The following is a 24,646-nucleotide window of genomic DNA, read 5'->3' as shown; positions in this document are numbered from 1 at the left end:
TGTAAATTCCGCCGCCTACCTTGAGATATAAGTTCTAAGGTCTCAGTATAGTTACAACGGCTGCATCACACTTCAAAGCGAAACGCATTACTGCTTCACGGCAGAAATAGGCAGGGTTGTGGTACCTACCTGTGCGTGAAAATACAATTTTTTTGCATTACACGCGCTCACGTCAAAAATTTCAAGATTGGTGACAATTACCTGCGCGCGTTTATCATAAAGTCTTCCTTTCAATAAAAATCGATTTATGAAAACTTCATTGAAAACGCTAAATCTTATATTCTATGATTTATAGTCGAAGCGTTGAGTAGTGAGTAAAGGCGTAGTTTAATGGACTCATTAATAAATCAATAGGCGGTGGTGCGCCCGGCTGAGTTCTACGTAACCGTACAAGTTTCGCCTGAACTCCCAGTTGGTTACCTCTGTCGTATTCATATGAGAATTATACCATTGGTACGCGTGTGTATTATTGGCTGAACGTATTTAACTTCGCTCGCAGCTCGACTCATGTTATACTTAGTCTGGATTCACACGGCATTGTCCTGCACGTTTATTTGCAGTATACGTCTTAACCAATGAAAACTGGCACATAATAATATCTTGTACATAGAAGCATTCACATGTCGTTTATACTGCAAAAAATCGTACACGACTTATGCGTTTAAACGAATACTCAACAGACTTGTCAAACAAATCGAATGAAGTTTCAACGTATTTGGCTTGCAGTGGCGCATAGTATAGCTCTGTCTCGTTCACATGGCACTGTGTGAACGAGACAGAGTGTGTGACAATTGTGTGAAGACTGCGGCGATTCGTTTTTACACGAATGAAAATCTACCGTACGAACACCCGGGTGATGATTGTACGTTATAATAACGAATACAAAAAAAACGTGAAGGACAATGCCGCGTGAACCCAGCCTTAATCCACGCTGCTCGATTCGATGCAGTGTGACCAATTCAAACGTTTTTTAGTTGTCCGAGGGAGTCAATATAGAGTCCCTTCTTTATTTCGCGTGAAAATCGTGTTTTTGATGACCGCTGCTTGAGGTACCTAAAAGCATCGTTATAATGGATCAGGAGGATCCGTAATGACGTGTTTTGGGCGACGTCGACTGTTTACCATTCGGTCTACGGGATCGGGAATGTATTTATCTTAGAGAAATACTTTGTTGAAATTACACGCGCGCCATCTCTCGTACGTTGGTATAACTATACTAACCATTGGACTAAGGTACATTATAAATCGGATAAATGTCTTAAGTCGCATAAACGATAAACACACAAAAAAATATACATTATTATTTACATACATAGTTTGTACGTAATCAATAAAGAATAACATTCGAGTAAACAAATGGCGTACAAAATTGTATAAAAAATATATATCCGAAAACTAATTACGCTTTTCTTGTAAATAAAACGGGTAAAACTATTTTCACGCGCATTCAACTTATTTTTAAGCATACAAAGGCCGCGTTTTCAGAGCTCATTCAGTGTACACGTAACATGGTAACGCAGGGCTGCCACTATACCAATATAATTTATTTTTTAATGTTGGTAAGACTTCTTGTGATCTCGGGTAGGGTAGGCACCACCACCTTTCCTATTACTACCGCATTCCGATTTGACGTTAGGCAGCAGCTGCTCTACTGTAACTACTACTTTATAACAAACACATGGTAATCATGTATCAATGGCGCGTGGCGGCATTTACGTTGTTAATATCTATAGGCTCCGGTAACTACTTAACATCAGGAGGGAAGTGAAATCATTGGTCTTTCTAAAAAAAAATGGCCGCCCGTTTTTACACGAGACTATAATAATTAGTTAAAACGAAAATATTTCAAATTGTATTGGTGATTTTGAAACTTAATTTTTTTCTTCCTACATATTGCTAGAAACTTCGTGGGATTGTGCTAGCTTCATCGAACGTCTAGGCGAACTCACGGCGCTCAGTCTAGGAGACAGCCTTGCTAACACTAGCCCTAGCAAGAGCAGGACTTCGCTGAATCTACTACTGCTACTAGACCAACTGACTTACTTTAACACTGTTTTCTTGAATGTGATAGAAAAAACACACTGTGGTACCAACTATGGTTTTGTTGCAGTGAAATGATACCACTAATTACAATTTTATATTTAATTAAATAGCGATCAAATAATACAAATGTTAATAGCGAAGCACCAGCGTATGTTTTGTCTCGAACTCAACCGAATGACCACCTTTTGCGAGTACCGACGAATATTATATAAAGTGCGATGCTCCAGCGCAGGGCCGTACTCAGCGCAGGGCCGCACTCAGACTCGCTACAGCACTCCCCTCCGAGATCGCTACGGCGATCGAAGTTCTGCTCTAGCTAACCCTGGTAGTAGTCCGGGAATCGCACTCGTCTTTCACTTCTTGTCTTCTTCTCGGACTCTGGTGCAGGTGACAAAGTGGCTGCTGGGGATGGAGTAGGAGGTGTATCTGCAACATTTATAGCTTCTCGAGTTATAAAAACTGGCTTCAGCCGATCTAATGAAACATTGACCTTTCTACCGTGGACTTCAACCTTAAAAAATTTTTCGTAACGTTTCAACACTTTGTGTGGACCAGAATAGGGCGCTTCAAGGGGTCTGCGAACATGGTCCTGTCTCACGAAGACATGGGTAGAAGTTTGCAGATCTCTTGGTACGTAAAATGGTCCTTTTCTATGCCATGCCGCTGGTGTAGGTGTAAGGCTAGACATCTGTTTAGCTAGACGTACCGCGAAGGAAGTGACATCACTGGTAGTGTGATCTTCGTATGGAAATAGAAATTGCCCAGGTAAGCGTAAAGGTTCTCCATACACCAGCTCGGCAGCAGAAGATTGAATGTCTTCCTTCCAAGAAGTACGGATGCCGAGCAGCACCAGTGGTAAAGCTTCGGTCCATTGGCTAGTACTGTGGCACATTATTGCTGCCTTCAGCTGGCGATGGAGTCTCTCAATCATCCCGTTAGAGCTTGGATGGTAAGATGTCGTACGGAAATGCCTAGCTCCCACCATGGACGTGATGGACTTGAAGAGAGCTGATTCGAACTGTCGACCCTGGTCGGTGGTAACTTGAGTGGGACAGCCGAACCTTGATATCCATCCTGATACGAGAGCAGTTGCGCAAGCTTCAGCAGTGATCTCCATCATCGGTATTGCCTCAGGCCATCGCGTAAAGCGGTCGATGACGGTAAGGCAATATCTGTAATTAGCAGAAGGGGTTAGTGGTCCTACAATGTCGAGATGGATACAGGAGAATCTCGACGTGGTCAAAGGAAAACGGGAAAGTGGGGCTGTTGTGTGACGGGTAACTTTGCATCGCTGGCAGTGCAAGCAATTCCTTGACCAATCTCTGCAGTCACGACGTATTCCAGGCCATACAAATCGTTCGGTCACAAGTCGGACTGTAGCAGCACCACCTGGATGGCTAAGACAGTCAGTGAGTCGAAAACTTGCTTCCGAAAATCAGGTGTGACGTAGGGTCTTGGCGGTTGCACTGACATGTCACAGTACAGTTCCGTGTGTGATCCAGCTGGAGCTATCTTCCGTAGCTTTAGTAACGATCCCTTGCTGAGTAGGTTTTGTAGTTCGGTATCTGATTCCTGTGAGAGGGCTAACTGATGGAAGTCAATGGCTTGTACCTCCTCTATACGTGACAACGTGTCTGCCACAATATTCTGCGTACCAGGTATGTACCTTATATCAGTGGTGAACTGTGCGATAAAATCAAAATACCTGTACTGTCTTGGAGAACAATTATCTTTTGACCTAGAGAAAGCGTAAACGAGTGGTCGGTGGTCGGTGTATATACTAAAGTTTCTAGCTTCTACCATATGCCTAAAATATTTAATTGCTTCGTATATCGCTAGTAACTCCCTGTCATATGGACTGTACTTCCTCTGACTCGGACTTAATTTTTTGGAGAAGAACCCGAGTGGTTCCCATTGGTCTTGTACACGCTGTTGCAAAGTCGCTCCAATAGATACGTCAGATGCGTCAGTAACTATAGACAACTCAGCTTGCATATTGGGATGTACCAGAAGTGTAGCCTTGGATAATGCTCTTTTGCATTCTTCGAAGGCTTCCAGCTGTAGTGGGGTCATGTGGACAGGCTGTGACCCTTTTACCTTCTCTCCTGCCAACATACTGTGTAGAGGTGCTTCAATAGTCGCTGCATCAGGAATGAACCTTCTATAGAAATTCAACATACCGAGAAACCTTCGGAGCTCCTTCACTGTTCGTGGTACAGGAAATTCCTGGATAACCTGGACTTTCTCTTGAAGAGGACGTGTACCTTCAGCAGAAACATGATATCCGAGGAAACTGACTTCATTTCTACCCCAAGAACATTTGGCTGGGTTGATTAGGACGCCATACTCTTTTAGTCTGGCAAGTACCTGTCGCACATGGGTCATGTGAAGATCACGTGACTCGGAAAAAATTAACAAATCGTCCATGAACCCATAGCAGAAGTAATTTAAGCCTGTGAGCACTTCATCAATAAACCGCTGAAAAGTTTGAGCTGCGTTTCTTAGACCAAATGTCATGTACGGGAACTCAAACATGCCAAAGGGTGTGGTGATCGCTGTCTTGGGTATGTCAGAGGGATTTACGGGAATCTGATTATAAGCTTTAATAAGATCAATTTTTGAAAAGATAGTACATCCAGAAAGCTGCTGACTAAAGTCCTGAATGTGGCGTACAGGATATTGATCGGGCACGGTACGAGCATTTAGTGCACGGTAATCACCACAAGGTCTCCAGCCATCATCCTTCTTTTTGACCAAGTGCAGCGGTGAGGACCATGGGCTTGACGAACGCCTTGCCGTGCCACATGCTAGCATGTCGTCAAATTCTTTCTTGGCGTGTCGCAAGCGTTCGGGATCCAACCGTCTAGGTCTACTCGTAACTGGTGGGCCAGACGTAGTTTTAATAAAGTGCATAGTGTTATGCTTAGGTGTACTTACAGTACCCGCAGGTCGTGTAACTTCTGGGAACTCACGTAGAAGCTGGTCAAATATTGAATCACCGGAAATTGTCTTGACCGATGCCACGCTATCCGGAACTTTCTGATGTGATGCTGGCACAGCTAGTGAAGTAGTCCCATCTATAATTCTGTGATTACGGCAGTCAATTAGCAGGTTGTAAAAATTTAAAAAATCAATACCAATAATTGGCTTTGCAATGTCTGCAATGGTAAATTTCCAAGAGAAAGCACGGCGCAGTCCCAAATCTAATGTTATATGTATCTGTCCATAGGTATGTATTACTGAACCATTTGCGGCAGTTAAGCTATACTTGGCTTGCGTACAGGGTGTTCTCATAGCTGATCTAGGATACACACACAGGTCCGACCCTGTATCAACCAAAAATTGTATTTTAGAATGTCGGTCAGATATGAAAAGTCGGCCTGAATTAGTTGGACAGTCATAGGCCGCTACTTCCGGCTGTCCATGGAGTTTTCCGACTGCCATTGACATGGTTTCCGACATTTTGTTGCTCGACCAGAGAAATTAAAATGGTACCAACAATGAGGGTGGTTTTCAGGTGGCTGACGTAATCGTGACCGTGACCTAGACCTGTCCCTTTTCTGCCTACTCCGTGACCGTTGGCGTGCCTGATGATAACCACGGTTCATGTTTGTAGTGAGCAATGCTACCTGCTTTGTTAATTCACTAATCTGGTTGGCCATAGTCTCAATAATTGTTGTGGGCATACCTTGAGCTGAAGTAGGCGCGGAGTGGGCTGTACTCGCTACCTGGTATGGTGCAGAGGGTGCAAGTTCGTGTATTTTATCCGCCAGGTCAGCTAACTTATCGAGTGGAAGATCCGACTGGGAAGCTACAATAGTCTGTATATTACTCGGCAATCGACTCGACCACAACGTTTTCACGAAATCGTCCGGCACTGAAGGTCCTGCCAGGTTACTCAAATGTCTCAAAAACTGAGACGGTTTGCGGTCCCCTAACTCTTCATGCATTAATAATTGTTTTACCTTCCGTTCTTGAGATGCAGATAACCGTTTAATTAATTCCGTTTTCAGTTTGTTATATTTTTCTTCGGTCGGAGGGTTGGTTATAATATCTTTTACCTCCGATATGTGTCTGTGCTCCAAAACGGCGATGACGGAATAAAACTTTGTGGAGTCCGTTTTGATATTCGCCAACACGAATTGGCCCTCCACCTGCGCGAACCATAGCTCTGGTTCCTCTGGCCAAAACGGGGGTGGACGGAAACCGATTCTCGACGTTCCTAGCGAGGCAGCATATGAGGTACCCTCCGTGTCCAAAAATTCGTCCGGCGTCGCTGCTGGCTGCTTTCTTTGTTGTGGCTCCATGTTCCGTGTTCGTATTCGGCGTCACCAATTGTGGTACCAACTATGGTTTTGTTGCAGTGAAATGATACCACTAATTACAATTTTATATTTAATTAAATAGCGATCAAATAATACAAATGTTAATAGCGAAGCACCAGCGTATGTTTTGTCTCGAACTCAACCGAATGACCACCTTTTGCGAGTACCGACGAATATTATATAAAGTGCGATGCTCCAGCGCAGGGCCGTACTCAGCGCAGGGCCGCACTCAGACTCGCTACACACCCTTTCACGAATCCCGAACAGACAACACCCTGTATTCAATTTGTGTCCGAAATAAATTGCGAGAGTCCGAAATATTGCCCCGTTAATAAATGTAAACTCACTACGGTCGTGCACAATGGCGTACGCGAGTCTGTGAGTCATGTCAATGCAGTGCATGCGAGTCGGGGAGTCGGTTTGCGAGTCCGCGCGGAACGTCCCCTTTGTCCTTGTTAATTGAAAAGTAATGAAATCTGTGTTACGTTAGTCGTGAAAATTCGTTAGGAAAAAGATAATTTTACAAAGATCCAGGCTTAAGTACAGTGGGTCTATTTTACCTGAGAAGTAAGCGGTGGTACTTATGCCATCTGCAATGCTAACGAGAATTTGAAAGAGCTGACTTAAAAAAATTTAAAGAAAAAAATACATAATATGTAAATATATTTAGCTGTTACTTTCGGTTTTCACTACGCAAAGAAACAAACTACTTATGTGGTTTAATTTCGCGTTTATTATTCAGTCGGTTTAATTTTCCCAAAGTTTTGATGCTTCACAGTTTTCGTGGTAACGAACGACTAATATTTGGTAATAAAAAAAACATATGTGGCATCACAGAAGTATCCAATATGCGAATTGAGACATTTGACACTTTAATGAAAATTTTGATACAAGTCGACACTAAAGCAAATTTTGATACAGCATACGTAACGCTAAGTCACGGCAACGTGTTGGTATGTAATAATCAATTCAATTAAACGCTATTTTTGTTGACGTTTTACGTTTGGATAGGCTTTATTTTAATGATCGTCTGAATTAAAACGGCGTGGTGGTCGACGTTGCGGACCACTTCTCATTCGAGAGCGCGTGTATTCTAATTAGTAGGTAATAATGATTTAAATCGCACACTAAAGCAGTACCGCGGCCTAATTAAATAAAGGATACTTATTTTTGTGAAACAGTTTTGCGGATTCTATTTAGAAATATGAAGAATATGTTTGTTTATTTTTGTTGGAAACTTAAAAAACTAATGTAATTTAAGAATAATTTACATGGCATTTTATTTTCTTATATATTCAGTAAGTTATGCTTACCTAAAACATTTGCTGAAATTGTGAAAATAGATATTAACAAAAACTATTAATGTATCAAATGACAAAATATTTTTACTATTTTTTCAACAAATTCATTAATCTGCTTATCTAAAACATTGAAAGGCTGAAAATATGAACATAGACATTAACAAAACTTTTAATAAATTTTTAGACACCACTGTTTATCAGATATTTTAACGGAAAAACGCATAAGATTACTTTGTTCGAAACTTCGAGAACATTCGAATACATTTACTTGAATTCATTTTAGAGCCTACAGAGTGGCCGGAAGAGTGGAACGAGCGGTGAGTTTCCGATTGGCCGCCATTTAACATGTATTGCAGGAAATTGGCGCGAAACTACACGGCGCCATTACTATGCACCTAAAACCTTTGTTCTACGATATAGATAAAAAATATTTCTCAAAAAAAAAAACATATGCTGCGTTCTGAATACTGAATAAATCACATAGTTGCCATTTTTATAATTAAATTGTAAAATACAATTTCATTATTACAATAATCACTTTCTGTTCCTCGGTGTGAACATTCCTGAACGCACATCACGTGAAATTATCTAATTTGAATTTATATAGTAATAATTTACAAGAAAAATGTATAAAAATAAAACTCTACTCTCCATAGATAATACAATTATATAATAATACATATTTAAGATTAGATTGAACTTAAAAACTTACCTTTAACTTAAAAAAATATACTTAATATTTAAGACGCTCAACGCAAGGGGGACAAGGAGCCCTCACATTACTGCTTCGTATCAGGAAAGCTGGACGCTCGGTTTCGATAGCCCTTTCTTTCATCGCAGTTATCCCTAACTACAACCCTGAACCGACTCACGCAGCACCCTCCGCCGCCCTGGACACATCCAGATCCTCGGTATAAGCTCTCAATGGTTGGACACTACCTGTCTTAAGCTAACAGCAGCTAAAGACAAAGTCAATTAGCCATAGTACCAGTCTTTTTTTCTTCTTTTTTTTTGTTATTGCTTAGTTGGGTGGACGATCTCACAGCCCACCTGGTGTTCAGTGGTTACTGGAGCCCATAGACATCTACAACGTAAATGCACCACCTATCTTGAGATATAAGTTCTAAGGTCTCATTAACAAGCTGTTGAGTTTATCGCCAGCTCTCGGTCGCGATTCTGATCTGCATGTAGATTCATTTGTGAAACAGCTGCTCTTAAGCTGTTTAATGGAGGTCAGGCCGTTTGCAAACAAGCTGAACCCTTGAGTTTCCTTACTCATACAGGAACGCAAGTTACCAAAATGACGGGCATTTTCATTCTACTACAATAGTTCCATCATCGTATAATAATTAGTTCACTAATTACTGGTATTGAATTTCTTACGACGCTCTCGCCCACTCGCTGACCGATAGTTGCTGTAGTCGCCAAACGCTTTAACCAGAATTTACATATTCCATATTCTTAAAAGATATCTTCTTCTTAATGTATATAAATTACGTGTCACGTTGTTTGGTCGCGATGGACACCTAAACTACTGAGCCGATTTTAACTTTTTTTTATTTTAAATATGTGTTTTGTTCCAACTTAGGCCAAAGGATGGTTTTTATTTCGATTAATGGTCGCAATATTTATTAGTTAACAATAAAATGATTTCTTATGTTGATTATTATTATTAATTGTAACCTTCATAAGTCTAAAACAGATGGTGCCTTAAATCAGTTTTTACAGACAATTGTAATACTGTCTGACATTAATATCTCATAGATGGCGCTATGTTAAAAATACCAACGTTTCACATAAGCTACAATTTAATGGCATAAGGTGTTGCTGAGGCTAAAGTATAAGTGAAATTTATTTCGTAGTAAACGCAATACAGTAAAATCCAATTGTTCTTACTTTGCTAATTTTTGTTATTAGCATAGCCGGCCACGTGTTATTTAGAAACAAAAACCTTAGCCACAGCAACGTGTGGCCGGGTCTGCTAGTGCTACAATAGAAAAGAAGACATACAATAAAATATTTAAAACTTAAGTATAGATCTCGAAACGAGCTTTGGAATTTAGGGCATACGATGCTTTTGCCATAAGTCGTCATTATTTGACACATGTCATGTGCAAATTGGCGCGAAACTACACGGCGCCATTACTATGCACCTAAAACCTTTGTTCTACGATATAGATAAAAAATATTTCTCAAAAAAAAAACATATGCTGCGTTCTGAATACTGAATAAATCACATAGTTGCCATTTTTATAATTAAATTGTAAAATACAATTTCATTATTACAATAATCACTTTCTGTTCCTCGGTGTGAACATTCCTGAACGCACATCACGTGAAATTATCTAATTTGAATTTATATAGTAATAATTTACAAGAAAAATGCATAAAAATAAAACTCTACTCTCCATAGATAATACAATTATTATAATAATACATATTTAAGATTAGATTGAACTTAAAAACTTACCTTTAACTTAAAAAAATATACTTAATATTTAAGACGCTCAACGCAAGGGGGACAAGGAGCCCTCACATTACTGCTTCGTATCAGGAAAGCTGGACGCTCGGTTTCGATAGCCCTTTCTTTCATCGCAGTTATCCCTAACTACAACCCTGAACCGACTCACGCAGCACCCTCCGCCGCCCTGGACACATCCAGATCCTCGGTATAAGCTCTCAATGGTTGGACGCTACCAGTCTTAAGCTAACAGCAGCTAAAGACAAAGTCAATTAGCCATAGTACCAGTCTTTTTATCTTCTTTTTTTTTGTTATTGCTTAGTTGGGTGGACGATCTCACAGCCCACCTGATGTTCAGTGGTTACTGGAGCCCATAGACATCTACAACGTAAATGCACCACCTATCTTGAGATATAAGTTCTAAGGTCTCATTAACAAGCTGTTGAGTTTATCGCCAGCTCTCGGTCGCGATTCTGATCTGCAAGTAGATTCATTTGTGAAACAGCTGCTCTTAAGCTGTTTAATGGAGGTCAGGCCGTTTGCAAATAAGCTGAACCCTTGAGTTTCCTTACTCATACAGGAACGCAAGTTACCAAAATGACGGGCATTTTCATTCTACTACAATAGTTCCATCATCGTATAATAATTAGTTCACTAATTACTGGTATTGAATTTCTTACGACGCTCTCGCCCACTCGCTGACCGATAGTTGCTGTAGTCGCCAAACGCTTTAACCAGAATTTACATATTCCATATTCTTAAAAGATATCTTCTTCTTAATGTATATAAATTACGTGTCACGTTGTTTGGTCGCGATGGACACCTAAACTACTGAGCCGATTTTAACTTTTTTTTATTTTAAATATGTGTTTTGTTCCAACTTAGGCCAAAGGATGGTTTTTATTTCGATTAATGGTCGCAATATTTATTAGTTAACAATAAAATGATTTCTTATGTTGATTATTATTATTAATTGTAACCTTCATAAGTCTAAAACAGATGGTGCCTTAAATCAGTTTTTACAGACAATTGTAATACTGTCTGACATTAATATCTCATAGATGGCGCTATGTTAAAAATACCAACGTTTCACATAAGCTACAATTTAATGGCATAAGGTGTTGCTGAGGCTAAAGTATAAGTGAAATTTATTTCGTAGTAAACGCAATACAGTAAAATCCAATTGTTCTTACTTTGCTAATTTTTGTTATTAGCATAGCCGGCCACGTGTTATTTAGAAACAAAAACCTTAGCCACAGCAACGTGTGGCCGGGTCTGCTAGTGCTACAATAGAAAAGAAGACATACAATAAAATATTTAAAACTTAAGTATAGATCTCGAAACGAGCTTTGGAATTTAGGGCATACGATGCTTTTGCCATAAGTCGTCATTATTTGACACATGTCATGTGCAAATTGGCGCGAAACTACACGGCGCCATTACTATGCACCTAAAACCTTTGTTCTACGATATAGATAAAAAATATTTCTCAAAAAAAAAACATATGCTGCGTTCTGAATACTGAATAAATCACATAGTTGCCATTTTTATAATTAAATTGTAAAATACAATTTCATTATTACAATAATCACTTTCTGTTCCTCGGTGTGAACATTCCTGAACGCACATCACGTGAAATTATCTAATTTGAATTTATATAGTAATAATTTACAAGAAAAATGTATAAAAATAAAACTCTACTCTCCATAGATAATACAATTATTATAATAATACATATTTAAGATTAGATTGAACTTAAAAACTTACCTTTAACTTAAAAAAATATACTTAATATTTAAGACGCTCAACGCAAGGGGGACAAGGAGCCCTCACATTACTGCTTCGTATCAGGAAAGCTGGACGCTCGGTTTCGATAGCCCTTTCTTTCATCGCAGTTATCCCTAACTACAACCCTGAACCGACTCACGCAGCACCCTCCGCCGCCCTGGACACATCCAGATCCTCGGTATAAGCTCTCAATGGTTGGACGCTACCAGTCTTAAGCTAACAGCAGCTAAAGACAAAGTCAATTAGCCATAGTACCAGTCTTTTTATCTTCTTTTTTTTTGTTATTGCTTAGTTGGGTGGACGATCTCACAGCCCACCTGATGTTCAGTGGTTACTGGAGCCCATAGACATCTACAACGTAAATGCACCACCTATCTTGAGATATAAGTTCTAAGGTCTCATTAACAAGCTGTTGAGTTTATCGCCAGCTCTCGGTCGCGATTCTGATCTGCAAGTAGATTCATTTGTGAAACAGCTGCTCTTAAGCTGTTTAATGGAGGTCAGGCCGTTTGCAAATAAGCTGAACCCTTGAGTTTCCTTACTCATACAGGAACGCAAGTTACCAAAATGACGGGCATTTTCATTCTACTACAATAGTTCCATCATCGTATAATAATTAGTTCACTAATTACTGGTATTGAATTTCTTACGACGCTCTCGCCCACTCGCTGACCGATAGTTGCTGTAGTCGCCAAACGCTTTAACCAGAATTTACATATTCCATATTCTTAAAAGATATCTTCTTCTTAATGTATATAAATTACGTGTCACGTTGTTTGGTCGCGATGGACACCTAAACTACTGAGCCGATTTTAACTTTTTTTTATTTTAAATATGTGTTTTGTTCCAACTTAGGCCAAAGGATGGTTTTTATTTCGATTAATGGTCGCAATATTTATTAGTTAACAATAAAATGATTTCTTATGTTGATTATTATTATTAATTGTAACCTTCATAAGTCTAAAACAGATGGTGCCTTAAATCAGTTTTTACAGACAATTGTAATACTGTCTGACATTAATATCTCATAGATGGCGCTATGTTAAAAATACCAACGTTTCACATAAGCTACAATTTAATGGCATAAGGTGTTGCTGAGGCTAAAGTATAAGTGAAATTTATTTCGTAGTAAACGCAATACAGTAAAATCCAATTGTTCTTACTTTGCTAATTTTTGTTATTAGCATAGCCGGCCACGTGTTATTTAGAAACAAAAACCTTAGCCACAGCAACGTGTGGCCGGGTCTGCTAGTGCTACAATAGAAAAGAAGACATACAATAAAATATTTATAACTTAAGTATAGATCTCGAAACGAGCTTTGGAATTTAGGGCATACGATGCTTTTGCCATAAGTCGTCATTATTTGACACATGTCATGTGCAATATATTTTCATTCAAAGTATCTTTGGAAGTTTACGAAGTTTTATCATCCCTAGTGCTAAGCTCGAAGCTTTCACAAACTAAAATAGAAGTTGATAACTAATTTATCTTTCGAATGTCTTTCATCTAATATCTTTTTCGTTCGATATCATCGTACATTTTTCTTTTTTTCGTTTTGTCTGCCGATCCGAAAATGTTCTATTGAAATATGAATAGATTATTTGAAGTCTTTGAGTTTTGGTTAATGAATTCAGAGTTCTTTTGCCACTTTTAGATTTAGTGTAGATTCGTAGAAATCGAACAATGAATTGTTAAACCGCATCATTCAAGGGAGAGAGTCGGATTGGTCCTGACACCTAATCTTTTTCTCAACACGATGCAACTTATATTGGGATCGTTTATTTTCAAATGAACGGCGTGCAACTTCTTTCTCTTCTCGCTACGTTCTCCAACTCTTTTGACACTATAAAAAAAAAGGAATATATTCAACTTGTGGCGGTAGCCATCAGAAAACATAAGATATTTGATAGATGCCTTAATCTAGCTTACGATATTTTCAAAATAAGTTTGCATATATACAAGTTCCGAACAACAACTTTCGGACTGTCGGTCTACCGAGCAAAATCACCCGCTCGGTGGAAGATCTTCCCTCCGTCGTTAAACCTTCCACAAACTTAACATTTGAAGCGTTTGTTGATTATCCCCGTAATAGGCTGTTGAACTTTGAAATTACATATTCACAATCCCCTGTTGATCTAACAGAATAAGTAAAGTGTAACATTCACCTCTGATAACATTAATCCCTCATCTATTATTCTTCAACGCAATTTCTCTTAAAATGTCCCCCCTCGCAATATTAGGAGCCCGTCTAAATAGCCTCTTAAAGTACTTTTTTTTCTATTTTCTTTTTCAATAAAGAATAATCTCTGAATCAAATTTCCATGGCGGCTTATCTTTGAACACTCGTGTGAGATGAAAATAGGGTTGCTACGTTGGAATATCATGAAAACTTTCGATTATCGAATCGAGAATTATTGACGAGACGCTCGTCTCGTAGTCCGATAAAGTTTGTAAGTTGTGCTAAATTTGTTGTAATGAAACATGAATGATTAAGCTCGAGTTCCCACGAATTTTGCGGGCTTACATTTAAAGTCAATTCCACTAGTCTGCTTTTATGGGATTACTTGGATTGGTCAATAGTGACTGCTTCATAAGGCGGAAAATATCAACTTTTTTTTTAAAATACGTAATTTCGATACTACCAGAGAATTTATATTTTTCTTATTTTGTGTCCCCAATGGCTCTACTATGAGGTGTTTCAGGATTATTTATTGTTTCTGGGACACCCTGTATATCTAGAATTATTTTTTTCAAGAACTTTAGAACAAATGCCTTGTAAAGCAGTCACTATTGACCAATCCAAGTAATCCCATAAAAGCAGACTAATGGAACTGACTTTAAATGTATATTTCAACCCTAACATCGAATTACATTTGAGCCACACGACGATGCAGACATAAAAAAAACTCTATAAGCGACGTAAGGAGATTATTCCGTGCATAAAATACGCACGCTTTATAATTCCGTTTTGTGCCTAAGTGCTTCGAGTGTGCTGCATTAATCACTCCATTTTTTGTCTTTTTTTTGTTTCATTTTATAATCTTCCTGTGGAAATTTCGCGAGGTTTTTTTAATTAGGAAAAGTTTTTGTCTGGTCTTCTTTGTAGTACGTAATTACAGTTCACAGTACGATAGTTTTAGCATCAATTATGTGCTCTACTATGAATTTGGGGGGAGGTTTTGGATAGTTAAAAAGAAGTGCGTTATGTATAAAATCGCTAAACTGTGTACAGTGTATTACAGTTCATATAACTACTAACCTAGGTTGAATGGAACATAACGGCCGTCTGGTGTAGTAGTAAGTGGCATGGTCACTACACAAAGGGGTCGCGGATTCGAATCCCGCCAAGGGAAGATATTTGTATGATAAATATTTTAAAAAAAACCTGGGTTATGAATGTATATTAAATATATGTATGTGTATAATAAAAATCTTACATTTATTTCCGATATCTGGTACCTGTAACACAAGTTCTCTACGAACTTAGCACGGGCCAGTTAACGTGGCGTGACCATTAGTAATTACATATTTATTTATTTATATTTATATTTTATAATATTTATTAAGTTTCTTACTGGTGGTAGGACTTCTTGAGAGGCCACGCGGATAGGTACCACCACCCTGCTTATTTCTGCTGTGAAGCAGTAATGCGTTTCGGTTTGAAGGGTAGCCGTTGTACGTTAGAACTCATATCTTAAGGTGAGTGGCGGCATTTACGTTGTAGATGTCTATGGGCTCCAGTAACCACTTAACACCAGGTGGGCTGTGAGCTCGTCCACCCATCTAAGCATTCAAAAAAAATAGTCTTCTTCTTTGTCTGGATTCCCCAACGGTCAACGGAATCCATCAGACCATCATTATCTCGTGTACGATTTTCCACTATCGTTTATCACTGTCATCAGCAATTACCGCCTTGGTGACGTGGATGTTGAAGGCAGCGCGAATGCTGTCTGTCCGTCGCATTAGACGTTAGACTAGAATATGTGACAATAGATTCCTTCCACTTGACACTTGTACTTTAAATAATTGTAAGTAGACATGCTTTAATAAAAACCGACTTCAAATTGAAAAAAAAAGATATCGGTTGGCGTGATGAGTTATTGAGTTAATGCAAATTTAAGACTTAAACGGCTTTCTCATGGATACCATTATCAGAACTGAACTAAATGACTAAAGTGAAATGAGACCACACGGGAAAAGTCAGCTTTCTTATAAAAAAAGAATCATGAAAATCGATTCACCCAGTCAAAAGTTATGAGGTAACAAACATAAAAAAAACATACAGTCGAATTGAGACAAACTGAGACATTAGAACTCATATCTCAAGGTGTGTGGCGGCATTTACATTGTAGATGTCTATGGGCTCCAGTAACCCTTTTAACACCAGTTCGTACGTCTACCCATCTAAGCAAAAAAAAGGAAAAAAAAACATTTCGACTTCTATATTTCCGGGAAGTATCAGTTTTTGAGGTTTACAATAATTTACTAATTTTAGCATAAATACACGTCGTTTTTGTCGTATTTAAATTTCATGAATCAGCAATGTACAGCGAACAAATGATTGCGGGCTCAGCTGTTCCTCGCGGGCGTCGCTTCCAAACGTCAGCTATTTTCTTAACATTGCATTTATCTTTATTACTTCTCTTTATTGTGTTAGCAATCAATAAATTGGCCGGTCATTGTTCTCGTCGAACCCGTCGCTTGCGACGGGAGCTCGACGAGTAAATTAACCCACAGACACAGCCCACTGAGTTTCTCGCCGGATCTTCTCAGTGGGTCGCGTTTCAGATCCGGTGGTAGATTCTGCGAAGCACTGCTCTTGCTAGGGCCAGTGTTAGCAACACCTCCGTTTTGAGCCCCGAGAGCTCACCTACTAGTTAAGGTTACACTGAAATAGCCTCTCAAGGCTATCAGTTTAGGTAGGAAAAAAAATGAATTGGCATTTCCAGAAGCAGAAACGCTTCAGTAAATTACTACGGATAGTCAGCATAGTAAATAGTATTAAATTTTATTCTAGAATATCCTCCAGGTGCTTTACAAGAAATGACTATTGGTCGCAGAATCGAGTCAAGATCCAGTCGCATGGTCACGCCAAGCGTTTTCGTCAGAGGCCTTAACCTGTACATTTTATACTGAAAGACGTTTTTGATTGGCAGATGAAGTGGACGTCATCGGCTACACGTCGAACCAGAGCGACAGTGAGTCGCTAGTGTCGGGCTACAGCGCCGACAGCGGAGTGGGTGAGGCGGCTCGGCGAGGCAGGCCCGTCTCCCCCTACAGCTACACGACGCTCGTGTACACGCCCCAGACCGCGTACAACCGCCCCAGACGCACTGCAAGATCCACGAGGGTCTAGGTGAGTTTATAACGACACAATCTGTTTCTGTAGACAGAAGTCGTCGTGGCCTAAAGGATAAGACGTCCGGTGCATTCGTATCTAGCGATGCACCGGTGTTCGAATCCCGCAGGCGGGTTACCAATTTCTTTAATGAAATACGTACATAACAAAATATGTTCACGATTGACTTCTACGATTAAGGAATAAAAATCGTGTAATAAAAATCAAAACCCGCAAAATTATAATTTTCGTAATTCCTGGTGGTAGGCGGGTAGGTGCCACTACCTTGCCTATTTCTGCCGTGAAGCAGTAATGCGTTTCGGTTTGAAGGGTGGGGTAGCCGTTTTAATTATACTGAGACCTTAGACCTCATATCTCAAGGTGGGTGGCGCATTTACGTTGTAGATGTATATAGGCTCCAGTAACCACTTGACTCCAGGTGGGCTGTGAACCCGTCCACCCATCTAAGCAATAAAATTAAAAAAGCATTAGGAAACTTCATGTCCAAAAAATCATTAGTTAAAAGAACAATAAAGCAAAGATTGTCACGCTAGAAATTTCTTCTATGTTACGGCTACTGGCAACATATACGACATAAACGGAATCAAGTACATATAACCAGTTCCCGAGTACGACCTGTCTTTAACGATATAAAATATTGTTGATATAATATTATTGAACTTTGTTACTTTTGAGAATAATGCTAATTTACTCTTTCTACTTTCCAGGTGGGCGGTTGCGGCGCGTCGCGTGAACAATATCAACGCACACGTATATAAATAACGTATACAAGAAAACGTAGAACATTTCGTTGTTACATGTAAAAAATATAAGTCGAACGTTTTAACTGTGACAGCGTCGCGCCCGCGCCGCGTCACGCTCCCGACAAGACATCGCACGACACACCCACACACCTCTACGAAACATCACTAAGTACAAAATTGCCAAAAATCAAAGTGTTTTTTTTTATAATTATTATTATTATTATACACATTTCGCTCATCAGAATTTTATTTACCGAGCTTGGCTCGACACGGTCGATTGCAATACTAAGTGATTAGACTGTTTCTATTTTATTTTATTCCATTCGTTTGTAATGATATAACGTCGAGACATAGCATATTCCACTGTGTTGTAAACACTTAAAATCGTGCAATTTTTATATTTTTTTTGAAACTGCTTATCTGATGTTGGATTACCTCGGCCAGTTTGACTAATCACAAACTCGTTCTCTTTACAAAGGGATTCTTTGGTTGAGTATATTAACATTTTTATTTTTCTACTTATATATTGGACATAATCGAATACAGATTTTTTTTTTCATATACTTCAAACTCTCTAAGTACTTATTCATTATTGTTGTTTTTATTATTTTGTTGCTGAAATTAAAAAAAATGTGTTATGCAATATGTTGTAAAGAGAATATATTAATATAGTAATTTAATTTTATATTTATCTGTGTATATATATAATTTTTTTTTGTAAAAATTAACGATTATTTAATATTAATTTGATTGATGAAAATATTGAAATAATTTTGATTTATAAACATAAAAATAACAAATACAATATTCACCCTCAGAATCGATATTGCATTAGCGGCTTTGAAACGATTCGTAAAATAATTATTCGGAAGCGTTCCATTGATTCCACTATAACATAATTTAATAAACATTACAGACAAGAAATAAAAAATAAACAATTTTTATTTCCTTGCTTTTCGTTTCAATTCGGAAGCCCAGTCGCTTAAATTTCAATATTCCTAAAATAACTTTGTAGATAGTTAATTTATTTTTCGAAAATTTCAGTTCTTACCATTTTTTGTTTTTGTTTTAGGATTCATTCATTGAAATACCTTAACAGGACATTTAGCGTCGGTCTTTCTTCGTTAAGAAGAAACAATAATGATGTTTTTTTTTTTTTTCATTTATCGTTTCAATCTAAATTTCTCAAGTTGTTGTTGTAGTTGTCTAATTTTAACGTCATCATTCATGATAACTTTAAATTTGTTGTTCCAAAAATTTATTTTGTATTTTACCACGTCACAATATCTTACAATGTTACAACGTGGAAGCGACATTTTTCCATTTACCATATTAACATTCTATAAAAAAAAACCGAAACTTTTAGACGGTAGTCTACTCTATGGTTTTCGCGAACCGTAGACTTATTTAAAACTACCCACACAGCTATAATCTAAGGTTTTTTTTTTTTTTTCTTTTAATTATTATTTAATTATCGCCTATGTTTTGAGTACTTAGTAGTCGCGGGCGACATTGCAAGTTTTTTTTTATTGTTTAGATGGGTGGACGAGCTCTCACAGCGCACTTGGTGTTAAGTGGTTACTGAAGCCCATAGACATTTACAACGTAAATGCGCCACCCACCTTGAAGTCTTACATGGTACTTAATAATTGTTTTCTGAGACTGAGAACAAAATGTTTTGTTGTGAGATAACAACAGCGCGAATCCACGAACTAACGTTGGTTAGTTCAATCTGGTTAATATAGTTGCGTTTATAACTTTTTTAATACAAATACATTAAATATATGATGTTAAAATTAGACGACACAAGCGAACCTCGTCTTAAATTAAGTTCAATTACATTATCAATTATGGAAGTCATTTTAAAAACACATACACTCAACTCACTAACATTTGTTTTAATTTAAATAAGTATTAATATTTGAATATTAATGATCTCACTTTAATGTCACACAGTTCGAAGTTTACGTGTCATTTACAAGGGATGTTTTATTTAAGGCTAGTCTGTTCGTATCCGAGTAATCTTCTAAAAATTATCGACACTGTTAATTTTATTGGCACAATAAGCGACAAGTTTAGGTTTACATTGTATCATAAATAACATTACATTTAACAATAGGGTTTTTGACTGTTTTACGGAAATAATTCTATTTAATTAATAGCTTCGTTGAAAGATACTATAATATGACAGTTTTAAAATTCTGTGCCGACAGTCGTATTCATGAAAAAAAAAAAAACAATAATTTTATGACATGTCCTTCTTCACTTAACGGTAGGCAGCGGCTTGGCTCTCTCAACCCTCCTGGCTGAGCCTTTGCTCGCCCACCTGTCCTGGTGAAACTGGAAAGGCCTTCGGGCCACCAGTAATTTTTCAAACATAAAAAAAAGGCTTGGCTCTGTCCCTGGCATTGACGGTAACCACTCACCATCAGGTGAGCAGTGTACTCGTCGGCTTACAAGGGCAATAAAAAATAATTGTCGATGCTTTGTCAATGGTTCAAAAAATAAATAAAGACAAAATTGCTTAAATGCTACAACGTCATAATACAGTCGAATACTCTATTGCAACTGTTAATTTTGTAATAATCCACCGAATGATTCCAGAAGCTGATGAATAAAACATCCTAATATTTCGATGACATGTTCATTTCGACAATTTTACTTTACGTGGACAAATGTACCAAAAATGATTATACGTGGGGAGAATAGGGTCGTTACAATTCTATTATTTTTTTATTGTTATTTTCTCAAACAAAACAATATGAGTGCACGTATACTTTCATTGACATTTTTAAAAAAACAAAAAAACGAGCGACTGAATATCAGTGGACTTCGATAAAACTGTGTGCTTAGTACGAGTTTTTTAACGTTCTCGATAGCGTAAAAGTTAGCTCATATTTGTATGGAATAGGATCGTTTGCCTACGTTCGCCGTTAGGGGCGCTGTTCCAACTGCATACAAAATTGAGTTAACTTTTACGCTATCGAGAACGTTAAAAAAACTCGCACTAAGCACACTGTTCGTTTTGTTTCTCCTTCGAGCGTTTGATATTCGCGTAATGTTCGGGCCCTGACGAATGATGTTTGTTTTAATTTTCTTACTAAAATAATGTAAATTTGTTTTAATTACGAACGTTTATGGATAAGTTTAGTTTTAAAATGACATTTTTTGTAAGTATCGTTTAAACGACCGGTGATCTCTCGTGGAAGGCGCGCGGCTTCCGTCGGACGCGACTCGCTCGCTCACAACACTCACACATTATCATTCATTCAACAACTTTGATTAGCGGCTGCAAATTGTACGTCCTGGCTATGGAGGGTAGAGGTAAGGAGAATCATCTCGTATGGGAAAAAGCTGAAAAATTATGCAACTGTATGCTACAAATACCCTCTCACCTATGGTATGGTAGCAATTCTAGATGAACTGAAGTATGCAGAGTAAAAAGAAAAAATAATTTCAACTAAAGTAGTTAATTATGGAAATTTTCAACAACTTACGTTGTACAAAATAATGCAATAAACCTTATAGAATTATTACAAGAAAACGTGCACCTAGAGTGATTTTATTTCGTAAACAATGAATAAATAGTACGGTTATTGATTTGACATTTAATTTTATGAAAAAGTATCTGAATAAAAGAACAGTTATGGATAAAACTTCTCAAATCTACTCTAGTAATAATATTTGGTGCTTCCTTTAAAGTTTACCCTGATGCTAATGTGGCGCCACCCTAATTTAATACATTTCGACGGACAATTTTCATATACACAGTTAATTATTCTTACCTCTATCCTCTATAGTCCAAGTCGTTGATTTTTCCATCTTCCTAATGGTATTTCAGCAAGTACGTATAATCTGTGCCCAAATTAAAACAGAATATCTACAAAGACATAGACAAGAGCATGAGAATCTTTGCCGCGTTTAAAAAATATATTTTGGTTTCCTTTATTTAACATCGAAAACAATTCGTTTGTATTATTATATTTTATTTGGAAATCTACACGTAAATCCCCAAACTTCGTCAATTGGTTTTTGTATTTTTTGAGTGTTTCATGTCCGATACATCAACTACCTACTTGAAATGCTCAGAACTGCTTATGTCAAACTATGTCTTATTCTAAAAAAAATTACATTACTCAATAATTATATTTTGTTCGTTATTGAAGTCGATTTAATTAATAATTAATAAAATCGACATTTTTATTATATAGATTCGTTAAAAAAAACTGATTTTATTTCTATTGACTTGTTGTTTTGAGTTGAATATTTTCAGAATAAGACACTTTAATCTCTATTCCAAATATAACAGAGAGTAGAACTTATCAAATACGAAGCTCTAACATGTAAGAATGACAGTTGTGTAGATTTATCTAGAACTAACTATCCTTAGAATTAATATCTCAAGGTGGGTGGCGGAATTTACGTTGTGAAAGTCCTCCTCCGGTAACCACTTAACAGCAGGAGGGCCGTGAGCTCGTGCACCCATCTAAGCAATAAATAAATAAAAATTGAAGTAAGGAACTTCAATATTTTGGATATTCAAAGGATTTCATTATATAATATGTAATAAGCGTAAATGATTATAACTTCACGTAAATTTATTTTTGCAAATGATATAAAAATGCATCGAATTATTAAATGCATCAAAAGAAGTTGTTAACTTCATTCAAAATTTCCTCATTCGATTCCAATTTATTCATCAGTCATTATTACTCCCGTCACTAGAGCTGTACCACTGTCATCTTTAAAGTTGTTAAATGAGTCTTCTTCGTATTTGAAACAGATAAATTTTAAGGAAAATGAAATATTATTTATTTATTTTATCACAAAAGAATATATTTATTTTAGATTGTTTAGTGACCAATTAATTTCGTGACTCGTACCAGTGTTTTCTTTCATCGAATCGCTACTTGTTGATTTTTGGTTCAATGCATTCGCTACGGACACTATTCATGTAATATTGCATTGTTTTTTTTTTATTTATTTGTATCAAGCACTCGTATTCAATTTTCATTCCGTGTCCTATACGTTTGACGTTTTTAAATCACACTCTAACGTTTATTTGCAAGGAGTGTTCAAGCGGCGACGGGACGCCTATAATGAGTACAAATTCTGTATAAGACTTCACTTTTGTTATATCTAAATATTAATTTTTAAACTATGTAACAGGGACGCTATTGTCTACGAATAGCTAAGTCTAATAAAACGGGACACGCGGGCCATCGAATCTAATCTATAGTTTCGTTGTAATCTGTTTTAAAAATTGTCCTATTGCTACAGTGTTTATTTTGCGATATCGTTCGATTGTTCCAGTAGTTGTTTACAGCGTAAATAGCGCTAAGTAATAATATCACTGTAACGATAGGTTAGTGTGAGTGGTTCTGGTGTGAATAAACATATTTATAGATAGATAATCTTTTTATGAGATATAAATACGTTGTGGTCATAAATTGTAACATATGCATCAGAACCACCAGGTGACGCGCTAAGTGACAACAGAGCATGATATTTAGATAAAAAATTTTTTAGTAAAGAAATCTTGTCTAGGGACTGAACATTCGTGAATTCCTTGGCCATATCAGGCGTGCGTCACAATTCCGCGCAATTTTAGGCCGTGTGTCATTGTTAAAAAAAAAACATTACGCTGAAGTTGTAAAAATTAACAGTTGTAAATATTTGAGACAAAATTTTATACAAATAAATAGATATATTCTTGGACCAAGAAACGCGGAGTTGTGACGCAGCGTCGCCTGACGCGTTCTCGTTCGCCTAGTACCAAACTGTTCTCTGTGTAGTGGCGAATAAATATACGTTACTATCTTAATATTGTTGTAAATGGTGACGCGGGCCGAGCGCGGTCATTCAGTTATTCTTTTGTCGTCGATGTGGAGGAAAAGGTTGTAAATAAAGTGCGTGAATAGTCATCAAACATCTGTTATAGGTTCCAGTGTTTTGTATAAACGTTTGATTGAACTATCGGCAACAATGCGATGCGAAAAGTGGATTATCGATATTGAAAATCGAATGCGGAATTATCGAGATAACGGCGCGGCTACGCCGATACGAAGTGTCTCTCGTCAGAGTAAAGATATTGTACTGACTGTTGTAAATAAGCTGGTGTGAATATGTAACTGCATCAATCAATGTAATTGACGAAATTTGCACTTTTATTATTTACTATATGTAAGAAAGTTATAGAATTAATTTAATAAAAATATAAATAAATATTTTTTCTTTGTATCATTTCATACCTCGACGGTCTTGGAGAATATAGAACAAGGGTTTTTAAATACTGAACTCAAGAAGCTTTTTTTTCCCTACCTATACTGAAATCCTTGAGAGGCTTCTTGACATGTAGGTGAGCTCGCAGGGCTCAAACCGGAGTGTTGCTAACACTAGCCTTAGCAAGTGCAGTGCTTCGCACGAGACATGACATGGTCGTTGACTAAAATGCGTCATTTATTAACAGGTTGCACGCTTTACGACCCATCGGTGGGCCTAACGTACCATACCATTCGGGCCAAGCCAAAATCATCGAATCAGTAATTTTTATCAACTTGAGATTTTCATGGAAATAAGATAATTTGCGAGAAAGATAAAAATTCGCGACTTTTACCGACTACTT

General features: G+C 37.5%; 1 protein-coding gene across 2 annotated transcripts in view; it reads left to right on the top strand.

Moving 5' to 3' along the window:
• Positions 1-24,251, top strand: part of LOC114239706 (max dimerization protein 4) — a 394,615-nt gene extending 370,364 nt beyond the window's left edge. For both annotated transcript variants that reach the window (XM_089737762.1, XM_089737761.1), the window contains exons 6-8: positions 17,076-17,275; positions 17,986-20,303; positions 20,410-24,251. In XM_089737762.1, coding sequence (XP_089593888.1) covers positions 17,076-17,275 — 200 coding nt within the window. In that variant the 3' untranslated portion in view covers positions 17,986-20,303; positions 20,410-24,251. The remainder of the gene's footprint in view (positions 1-17,075; positions 17,276-17,985; positions 20,304-20,409) is intronic.
• Positions 24,252-24,646: the final 395 nt, after the last annotated feature.

This window comes from Bombyx mandarina, chromosome 23 (genome assembly GCF_030267445.1).
Source record: "Bombyx mandarina strain Sakado chromosome 23, ASM3026744v2".
In the NCBI taxonomy this organism is placed as follows: Eukaryota; Metazoa; Arthropoda; class Insecta; order Lepidoptera; family Bombycidae; genus Bombyx; species Bombyx mandarina.
The sequence above is the reverse complement of the archived record's forward strand: the minus strand, read 5'-3'. Positions and strand labels throughout refer to the sequence as shown.